General features: G+C 32.7%; 1 protein-coding gene across 1 annotated transcript in view; it reads left to right on the plus strand.

Annotated features, from left to right (window-relative positions):
* Window positions 1-10202, plus strand: part of LOC127737927 (cyclic nucleotide-gated channel rod photoreceptor subunit alpha-like) — a 150407-nt gene extending 140205 nt beyond the window's left edge. The window contains exon 4 of the mRNA XM_052248882.1: window positions 6868-10202. Coding sequence (XP_052104842.1) covers window positions 6868-7802 — 935 coding nt within the window. The 3' untranslated portion in view covers window positions 7803-10202. The remainder of the gene's footprint in view (window positions 1-6867) is intronic.
* Window positions 10203-12060: the final 1858 nt, after the last annotated feature.

Genomic DNA, 12060 nt, shown 5'->3' on the forward strand with positions numbered 1-12060 from the left:
GATAAATGATTCTGACCTTCATTTTAAAGGATACGTGAACATTCAATTTATTTATTGAAACCTCTGCCATGACTTTGTAAAATTCATTAATTGAGCATGATTTGTAATTGGTCTCATGAGCTCGGATTGTCATTTAAGCCTTTGGATGATAGTAAATCATGTCATTATGGGAATGATATATACTTCTCTGCTAAGGTTAGGTAGGAGCTATCCAATTGCTCTTGGTTAGGTATGTGATGCAAATAAGTCCTATGTTTTCTCGATATGAATGTCAATAGTGAGGTGACGTTATAAAAGGAAATCAATACAAATCAACATTTAAAACATTTCAGACATAACAAAACATCTGTATTAATACGAACTAAAAATGATTAAACTCCACAGTATCTAGGGGCAAAGAAACTAAAACATGATTAAACTCCCAGTATCTGGGGCAAATAATCTAAAACATGATTAAACTCCACAGTATCTGGGGGTAAAGATTCTACAACATGATAACTCCACAGTATCTGGGGGCAAATATTCTATAAACATGATTAAACTCCGCAGTATCTGGGGGCAAATAACCTAAAATATGATAACCCCACAGTATCAAGGGGCAAAGAATCTAAAACATGATTAAACTCCACAGTATCTGGGGGCAAAGAACCTAAAATATGATAACTCCACAGTATCTGGGGGCAAAGAATCTAAAACATGATTAAACACCACAGTTACCATCAGAAATTCATAGTATTCTTGAATATTCTTGAACAGAACTGGGATACTCTTGTTGCATATAAATGGTTACCAAAAGTTCGGTTAAGCACCGTTGACTAATTTATCAACGAAAAGAAATTCCCTCTATATATGTGTGTGTGGTGGTATTGCATAATGTGATACATTATGGTTACGAGGACCAGTTACTGTCACTTTTGAACCTCTATGGGCCCACATGTACTATTTTATACAGAAGCAAATCACTAGTGTAGGGGCATGGGTGTAATGTTTTTATTGTTACGAGGACCAGTTACTGTCACTTTTGAACCTCTATAGGCCCACATGTACTATTTTATAGGGAAGCAAATCACTAGTGTAGGGGCATTAGTGTAATGTTTTATTGTTACAAGGACCAGTTACTGTCACTTTTCAATCTCTATACATGTACTATATTATAGTTTCTACTCTGTAATAAGAAGACAGATGAATGTTATGTTTTGTAAATCTGAAGTTCTGTGACCTGAAATGAACAATTCATAATGAACAGAGCATTTTGATAATGTATTCTACAGGAATGTTAGACAGTACTTTAAAAGTATTTCGGCGGTTTTCTCAATTCGATTGTCTTAAATCAATGACGTCTCGTCTCCCACACGTGGCCTAAAAAAAGTGGTCCATTACGACAAATGTTCCGTAACCCATAATAACTGTTAAATAAAATAAAAACGATTGAAACAAGGTCGTACCTAAAGTATGTAAAAAATTGGAAATTAAAACATGTAAACTTAACATAAATTGCTTTTGGCAAGCCTATATTCTGCCAACGAAAATACATGTAATAATAACCCATTTTGATCCGAGTTTTATGTGATACCTTAGTTAAAGTTTATGTTAACACGGAAATAATGACATAAGTATAATACAATTAATTACATTATCAACATGATGTAAACCAAATCGAAGAAGAATAAGACTCCTCCAAAGTTTTGTAAAATATGAAAAATATTAACACGAACAGCTACGTTCACGGATATGTATATACCGAAAGAACACTTTATAACCTATGATTATTATACAAATTCTAGGTTTAACATTAAATCGGTAATTGTTCTAATGATGACCTCATCGAAAGAGGATTTTTCGAAACTGTGCAGTATATACGTAGATTTTATATGTTGTAGTTAAGTAGAGGCCTATTTTACATTCTATATTCTTACATAATTCCATTTAAAATGGTAATTTGAGGAAAAAAACACATTTGTACTGATCATTTACCAGTTTTAACTTGTCTTCGAATATCTCAAATACTCAACGCGTGTAATGAAGACACTTCACCACAGAAAAGAAACAAGATTATTTAAAAATTATTACTCATGGAATATATTTATTTAACAAATCAGCAGTCTATAATAATTATTATTAATATCAAAACCTTTCATTTAAGAAATACCCAAGAGTAGACTTAACTAAAAAAACTTTTTTCAGACTTATATAGAAAAAGTCCACATTAAATATCTAAACAGAATTTGTAATATTTAATATCAAATCATCAAACATCAATGAAAATTAAGGTTGTAATCTATCATGACAATTTAAAAATCAAAAGTTGACGTTGTTATGTATCATATGAAATTTAATGAAAAAAACATGCAAATTATGATAAAAATTATCAGGAACCTATTGGTACAGGTTGATCTGTGGCATGAGTAGGAGGAATTGATTATACAAAATAGTTACTGTCTATTGTAAATTTTGTATGCAAATCAACTAAGGTCATAAGTTAGGAAAATATGAAACTATTCCATAATTGAGGGTTTTGTTCTTCGTTTAACCCGACCAAAAAAACGGTCCAATTGATATATGTTTACAATAATAATATCTTGTAGGGAAACGTTATAAATTTCTGAAATATTTTGTGTATCTAATCAGGAAAAATTCCACCAATAATTGTCTCTTTGACATATACCACATATCACCTTTTGTTCATATCATTTTACACGTTTTCATAATGAAAAAAATATAAACATCGTCACTACAACTAATTATGGGGAAAATTAATAAACCTGGTTATAAATCACCGTTACAAGATGAACCTTGTTCTGTGGTTAGAATTCACTTAGGTTTTTTTAAAATGGAATTTACTGGTTGTGGAGATTCGGAATGCAGTTATTGCAGTGTGCATTATCTTTTTAAAGCATCAGAAATGACTCTCTGAAAGCCAGTAAAAAGGAATTTTCATAAAAATGAAAACAAGTCAACGTCTTATTTGTTGATATGACAGCTCCAAACACATGCCTTTTTATTTACTATCTCAACAATATAGGACCTAATTCAGGACCGTAAAGAATGAAAAACATATTTTCTTATCTGCTTTAGTAATATTTCAATGTGTCTTATATGATATTTATCGAGTTTTCGAAGGCATCGCCCTATATAAATATTCGTCAAGATGTTTTTTATTTAGAATATTACTACAGGGAGATATACATTATGTTTGAACTACTACTTACGTTAACCTGGTAATCGTTGGAACAATTATAAAAATGTCAATTATTAAAAGATCAAGTTGAAGGTAAAACTTGAGAAAAACGTATGATATCATTTCTGTTAAATCTGTTATGATAGAAACATCCTCTTCAGATGCGCTCGAGACTAAATGTCTGGAAAGTAAACAAAGCTCGAGACCAAATGTCTGGGAAGCAAACAAAGATCGAGACAAAATGTCTTGGAAGCAAACAGAACACGAGACCAAATGTCTGCGAAGCAGACATAGCTCGAGACAAAATGTCTTGGAAGCAAACAAAACACGAGACCAAAGTCTGGAAAGCAAACAAAATCCGTGACTAAACTACTGGGAAACAAAGAAAGCTCGAGACCAAATGTCTGGGAAGCAAACAAAACATGAGACCATATGCCTGGGAAGCAAACAAAACTCGAAACAAAATGTCTTGGAAGCAAACAAAACACGAGACCAAATTTCTGGAAAGCAAACAAAGCTCGACACAAAATGTCTTGGAATGAAATAAAACACGAGACCAAATGTCTGGGAAGCAAACAAAGCTCGAGACAAAATGTCTTGGAAGGAAATAAAACACGAGACCAAATGTCTGGGAAGCAAACAAAACTCGAGACCAAATGTCTTGGAAGCAAACAAAACACGCGACCAAATGTCTGGGAAGCAAACAAAATCTGAAACTAAACTACTGGGAAACGAACAAAGCTCGAGACCAAATGTCTGGGAAGCAAACAAAGCTGAAGACCAAATGTCTGAGATACAAACAAAGCTCCAAACTAAATGTCTGAGAAGCAAACAAAGCCCGAGACAAAATTGTCTAGGAAACAACCAAAGCACTAGACCAAATATCTAGGAAGCAAATAAAGCTTTGTACCAAATGTATGGGAAGCAAAGAAAGCTGTAGACCAAATGTCTTGGAAGCAAACAAAGCTCGATACAAAATGTCTAGGAAACAAATAAAGCTCTAGACCAAATGTATGGGAAGCAAAGACGCTAGAGACCAAATGTCTTGAAAGTAAACAAACCTCGAGACCAAATATCTTGGAAACAAACAAAGCTCTAGACCAAATGTATTGGAAGCGAACAAAGCGCGAGACCAAGTGACTGGGAAGCAAACAAAGCTCTAGACAAAATGTCTAGGAAGCAAACAAAGCTTAAGACCGAATTTCTGGGAAGGAAAGAAAGCTGGCGACCGAAAAAGTCTTGAGGACCAAAAAGCTTGATTCAAAATGTCTGGGAAGCAACGAAAGCTGGAGACAAAATGTTTTGGACGCTAACAAAGCTCGAGACCAAATGTCTGTGACGCAAAGATAGCTTGTGACCAAATGCCTGGGAAGCAAACAATGCTAGAGACCAAATGTCTGGGAAGCAAACAAACCTCCAGAACAAATTCAGGGAAGCCAAAAAAGCTCTAGACCAAATGTTTTGGAAGCAAACAAAGCTCCAGACCAAATGTCTGGCAAGCAAAGAAAGCTTGAGACCAAATGTCAAAATGCAATAAGTATTATGACAAAATCAAATTTTTCATGAACTCTTCCCGAGCTATTTCGTCTGTTTAAAAATTCATACTCGCGACGACATGACACGAATTTAACATGTATAATTGTTTTATTGCAATGACGCTTATCAATGAAAAATGACTTACTACGTAACATATAACATTGGTATTACACAATAATAATTGTCAGCATCATATAACCATGTACCTGCTCTATATTATATCATAGAACAAACAAAACCCGGATATCATTTCGAAAATTCATAAAAACAAACACTACCTAAGATTTGCCACTAGGCTATTACCTTCCCTGAAGCTCTATGCTGCCGACTCTGCAGCCACTTTTTATATTATTAACTATAATGTGAAAATACTTTGCAATATGATCAATTGGTTTAACTTTCATCAACTAATTTTTATGTTTCACAAACTGGGAATAATTGTCATTATAGGGAAAATCATGAAACCTGTTTAGAAATAATCATATACTTATACTTATTCAGAGTGTTAATAATTGGCCATGATGAGGAATTACTTTTCAATTGAGACTGATTGGTCGTGGCTTCAACAACCTTCAAATTGACACAGATTTCGTTTTCAGTAAGACAAGAGGAATCATTTTGAAATATTTAGATGGTGATACCGATTTGTCTTTAATAAACTAATGAACTGAGCATAAGCGTGTTTGATTTTTAGTAGAGACGTTATTTGGAAAAAGCCAATCTTTTTTAATAAGATTTAAAGATTTGTTGTTTGTTGTAGTGGGTTGATGTCTTGTTCGAGTTTGAGAAAAACAATAGCTTTTTGGATGACAGACATATATCTTTATTTTTAAAATTTCGGACTCTGAACATGAAGTTTCCAATTGAAACTGTAAGATGGCGAAACTTAGAAAGAGAAAGCAGAAAGTGTGTATTGTGTAATTTAGATGCTATTGGTGATGAATACCATTACATTTTTAATTGTCAAGCTTTTGATAACTGTAGAAAACAATGTATTGCATTTCATTATAGGAATAGACTTGGCACTTTGAAGTTTCATGATTTAATGAATTCCAAAACATGTTCAGAACTAAATGAGCTGTGTAAACAAATTAAAGAGATCAATAACAAATTGAACTTTTTTGGGTGAACAATTGTAAATGCCTGTATCTACTTTGAAATTCGTACACTATTTATGTAATTGTATTGAAATATGTATAATTATCTCTATACCTTTGTAATTTGGTTTGTGAGAATAAAGATATATATGTATACCGCACATTATGTTATCTCCTTAATTTTTTATAAGTTAAAATGCCACAGCTATTTAGTTTGAAAACACGAAATATGTGCAGTCATTTGGCTGCCATTTTTGTAGCCAAACTAAAACCTGTCCAGTTTTTACAACATCGTTTGAAATAAATATGAATGCTGGAAAATTTATCCTGGTATTAAATTTTAAATTCCCTTAATTCAAACTTTTCAATTATGTATGCTACATCCTGATTTTTTCCTACAATGTATGTCTATTAATAGCCTATGTTATACCCTATTACTTGGCCGGATTTCGAAGGGTTAAACCGGTTTATAGTATGGCTATGTCATGTGGACAAGGAAAGTTGGTACATAATTGTGTTATCAACGCCTTCTAGTTATTCTTAACACTACCCTTGAAAATTCACAGAAAGGTTTCAGACGAAATGAAGTTGTGCACCTACTATTATGGAATTGTTTGAGTTTATTTTCCAGTTTATTTTCGAATTATGAGTTTGAATGTCCCTTTGGTATCTTTCGCATCTCTTCTACTATTATGGAATTGTTTAACGTATGGAAAGTTGAAACATGATGTATTTTTGTTTTTAACCTACTACTTGTATTATAAAATTGTTTTAAAAAATCAGATACATGTAGTTGGAGACAAAAACTTGCAAGAACTATGAGGAAATAGGTATTTGTAGAAATGAGTTTCCGGACAGTTGATGACAAGAAGACATAAGTTTTTTTTTATCATTGCAGCTTTCATCTCAACTGAACATCACATTGAAATAACGTGAAGAAGATATTTACTCATTATTGAATTAATTACATTAACACATACATGTGGCAAAATATACTTTCATTATTGAAACTGAGTTACTTATTTGTTTTTATTATTTGCATTATCTATATTTCAGCTGCTATGTCTCGCAGTAAGAGTACGCCAGGACTGGTCGAGTCTCAAGGAAAAGTGCCTCTGGAAGCTATGTTTATGACGCGGCATCATACTCTCCCGGCTGGTCTTCCGATACAAAAGGTGGCTCCAGAAGCACAAACTCAAAATCACGAAGGAGAATCCGATGGCAATAATTTGGAATTAACCGAGTGTCAACCTGCTGAAATGTTACCTCCCAACACACCAGTTCAAGAACAAAACACAGGAATTCTTTCAAAATCACAAACTGTGTCTAGTATGAAATCATTTACCGTTCCATCACCGTCTCATAAATCTACTTCATTTTCAGATGCAAAATTTACGATAAGTCCGCCGACGTCACCTCGTGACATTCAACAAGCAGACATTCCGTCTACAATATCCGCTCAATTATCACCAGTTCATTTTCCGTTTCCTCAAATGTATTCATATCAAACAACTCAACAGTCTCCAATGAATCTTCTGTCCCCATATTGTGCCTCAAATACCTTACACATGCCGTCATCACAAAGTCTTGCTCTGACAAGATCAGACAATCTTGCATCATCGCAAAATAATTTATCGTCACCTCAAAACCAAACGTATCAGAGTCCATTTTATCAAACACAGCATTCAGTCGTTTCGATATCACCGGGTATTACTTCAAATGTTCCATCGGGAAGTCCGGCCTCGTTTTCATACGAGACATCACAGGATGTATTATTACAAGAAATTACAACATTAAGGGAACGACTGGCTACACTTGAAGCAGAAAACTCAACGATGACAGCAAAACTTAATCAACAGCAATGGGACGTTGAGAACAGGTTATCCGAACTAGAAATGCACATGTGCCCTAGCTCAAGCATAGCCAGTACGACCAGCCAGGATGATCGACCAGAAAGGTTAGAGCCTGTCAATAGAGAATCTATTATTTAGGTTTTCACACACGCACAATGTACGTTGCGTAAATACACAATTTGTACAACTTCCATGAACAAACCTGATCTGATTTACATGTCTAACTCAATAAAATATCATTTTATATCAGTCAAGTGATAATGGCTGTGATGTTATAATTTTTGACGATTCTGCTGGATTTTTTTTACAGAATGTACATATATTAAACGAGAAGTTATATGTTGAATATGTTAGATTATTTAGATGTTTTAAGTTTATAAATTTAAAATATTTTTATATGTCATTTTCCAATAGTTTAATCCTGTAAAACTTCACTTTAAACTCAATTTTACTATTCACCAGATAGATGGTAAAATAAAAACATAATGAGATTTATTGCTGCAAGAAAAGTAAAGCATTTCAGACAAAAAATATGAAAATAACGCATTGAAAGGAGATGAAGACAAAGCATGTGCTTTATCAATATTTCTCAATACAAAGTTAATCTACAAGACACCAGAAATACACACAAAAAAAAGAAATTCTATGATTTTAGTCCCGATTTGATTATTAAGGCCCGTGAAATCATTTGCTCAGTAGTCAATATTTTGGCATGGATTTTTTTACGTAAATTCTGATAAAATTCCTTGTGGTAATCTTTTGCACTCTAAATTGAAAAAGAAATAAGACTAAAAGTTATAAGGGGCCATGACAAGAAACACTTTTCTGTTTTTTTTAACTGTGTATATGTAGAACTAATCAGTTTTCGACTGAAATTCTTTACTGATTCAATCATTTCAAGTTCTGGCTAGCAAATATAAGTTGTTGTAAGCAGCGTGCATAATGTTTTTATTTTGTTATCAATCTGAAGATCTGTAATGTGTATGCAAGGGGAATACTCACGTTGTCAAATTTGGATAAAGTAAGCGGCGGTTATATTTGTTCAAAGCTTGATTTGCTTGCTTCACCATATTTTTATCAATACTTTTCTATTTTCTACAAGATAGGTAAATGATATGTTGTTGTATATGTATCGTTGAATTATTGTACTCTGATTCGTCAAACACTTCGGCATTTTGTAGCATACTCAGTAATTGTTACAGCTGTATGCCATACTTTTAAAGTGTTTGAAGAACAGTTATACTTTAATTAGGTGAAACAAGCATTTCTTGATATTTTTTTCTATAAGTTACAGAGCTGTTTGTATTAACCACGAAAACACCGTTCAAAATGCTACTTCGTGATTATTTTCCAAGATACTCTGTTTTATCTCATGTAAACCATTCATTTCTTTATTTTCGACATCTTACAAACGTTAATTCACGTTAAGTCAAAACTGTAGAAGTTTCGGTAACGCGGATAAATCTTCAAAAGAAGGGGAATAGTTGCATTTCATGATAAAAAAACCATGTAACGGTAAAGAGGTGCTTGCTTGGCTTTAAAAGAAATATATGTTGAAAAAATGTCTGAAAGGTGGAAGAAATAAATCCGTTTGAAGTTCATCTTATAAACATTTTCAAAAAAAAAATCTGCTTTTTAGGTAAAAATATATACAAAACAAGAGAGAAAAAATCCAAAGCTCACTTGTTTAAATAAGTATTTGAGTTTCTCGCCATCCTAGATTAAATAAGTATGGGGGTTTCTCGCCATCCTAGATTGCACACCACATATGATCGATCCAGATTTTAGTGAAATTGCAGTTTACTTGCCGGACTTTTTTTCAGAAGAAAAAATAATCAAGATTTCTTAATGTAACATTTGTGTACAAATATACAAACAGAAACCTTTTGATTGGTTAATATTTTTTAATTTGCTTTTAAAGGGAGGTAACTGAGAGCTTTTGATAAATGAATCTCTTATACATTTATTTGTTTTAAAATGGAGCAATGAAAAGAGGACGGTACCACTTGTTTCTCTTTTTATTCACTGAAAGCATTTTACAAGTCAATTCTATCTTGATTTAAAAAGATATCATCTAGTTTTCTTTCTAACCCTTACATGTGTGAATGTTTTACAATCAGTTACTTGAAAGCAAGCACAGAGACCTATAATAATTGATATTGGCAAAGGCCAGAAAAACACACGATAATGTTTTACTCTCCTAGTTCTTAAAATGGTGACTAAGAATGATGATTGTTATTTCAGTCTTTCTATGCCGGCAAAAATCCTCCCGATACAAGAAATGTACGCATGTGCAAATACATTGTTATAGAAATATGGAAAATAATATGATTTTCAATCTTTATGGTAAATCAGTGTTAAAATTAACACAAGATTCTTGTTATAATGTAGTACAATATGTTATAGTATAGTATTTACAGTTGTTGAAAAAGTAATGTCTGGTTTATGATATCATCATGAATATACAATTACTATAGGAACATAGCAGGTTTATACTTTATTTGTTATGGAAATATGACATTAAAAAGTTGAACAATATATATGTTTCATTTTGTATCCATATTGAAATGTAAATTGTATTGTTATCTAAACATCATTTCATGTAATTGAAAATTAACAATTCTGTTTTCAAATTATCAAAATTCATCTAATGCAGTTTAACATGTTTCTCCTATAAATACTATAAATTCATTTACACCAAGACGTCGTTAAATGAAATTGGATACATTGCATTTATCATGCTTTTCAATAACAGATGGTCAAATCGCTGAAAGACCCCCTCTTAAATTATTGAAAACTATCATTCTGTATTGACAATAATATTTTGGTTAAATAAATTAGATATATCAAATCGGGCTAATGCCCTTATATGTGTATCTAATACAAATTACTGCAATGATTTTACCACTGTAATTCTAAGTCAGATTTTATCCTTTATCTGATAACAAAATAAACAGAACCCCCTTCATGTCACCTAACATTGCGAAACACACACAACAATTGTATACAGAGTCTTCGTGTATTATGTGAAGAAAGGCAGAGGTTTTCATTGATAAGACAGCATCCATAACGACACAAAACATACGGCATTCAGATGTCAACATAAACATGTGTCCATGCAATGGGCAAAGCTCTAAACCACCCAGAGCCTATAAAAAAATTAAAACAAAAATTAAAAAAAAATAATCAAAGATCTGCCGAATACACCTCAATACCCCCCTCCCCCCAAAAAAAGACAAAAACTCTAATACATAACAAAAAGGAAGCACATAATCTCGTGTCTACCTTTCTTGTCTTAGACATCACCAAATAAATAAACGGTATGTGTATCCTTCAACCCTAAAACATGACCAAATGTCAACATTAAAATAAAGACACACGTGAGTTGGTAGACACAATACAGACATTGTAAAATAATTTAGCACATAAGACAACACAATATAGAAAACAAAAACAAAAGCACAATGAACCCCTTTAACAAAAAAGGGTTGAACTCAAGCGCTCTGGAAGGATGACCAATTTCTGCTCCACTAGTGGCATCCGTCATGCTGCTCATTGCAACAAGAAACCAGTAATAAGTCCTGAATTATTCAATGAAAGGATATCATCTATTAAACGGGACACTAGAAAAATGATAAGGTTAACCTTGTTTCATTCTCCCCGTATGAAAAATGTACAATGTGAATAGAGAAATTGTCGACGAGGAGGTGCACAGTTGGTTCTCATAGGAAAACTGATTTGATGGCCAATTGATGCAACAAATGTGGTGTCAATAAAATAAATCAATGCTTCTTGATGTTGTTAGTTGCAGAAAAACTGTTGTCAGAGTGTCTAAGTCTGAAAGCCATACACATTCTAGATCATCTACCACATAATTTGTTTAATTGAATACTGCTCTTCTCGTGATGACATGACTATTTTCTCCCTTTCGAAAGCAGCACAAGAGATCGGGGTAAAATCATTTCAATTGTTCACGTCATAAATCGTGCGTTTTCTTTTTTAAACTAGAGGCTCTAAAGAGCTTGTGTTGCTCATCTGAGTATTCATCAATGGCCACTTTAAAATAAAAATCATCACTAAATGGGAATTCATGTTGACGTATTTGTAGATCTTATTCTGTTCGTTTTTCCTTTTTAAAGTTTCTATTTATCTATTACAGTTTTCAAGATAAAAAGCGAAAAATGCTAAATATATGATAAAAAATATCATTTAAGGGAAATAACTCCAATGATAAGTTGACTGAAGATTTCGGCCAATATGGCTTATTTGTAGATCTTGTCTTGCGGACCATTTTTTTTTTAATTTAAAGTTTCTAACAATCTATTTTAGTTTTCAAGATAATAAGCAAAAATGCCAAAATTGGGATAAATCGTCATTAAAGGGCAAGATGAGTCGA

This window comes from Mytilus californianus, unplaced genomic scaffold (genome assembly GCF_021869535.1).
Source record: "Mytilus californianus isolate M0D057914Y unplaced genomic scaffold, xbMytCali1.0.p SCAF_4, whole genome shotgun sequence".
Taxonomy (NCBI): Eukaryota; Metazoa; Mollusca; class Bivalvia; order Mytilida; family Mytilidae; genus Mytilus; species Mytilus californianus.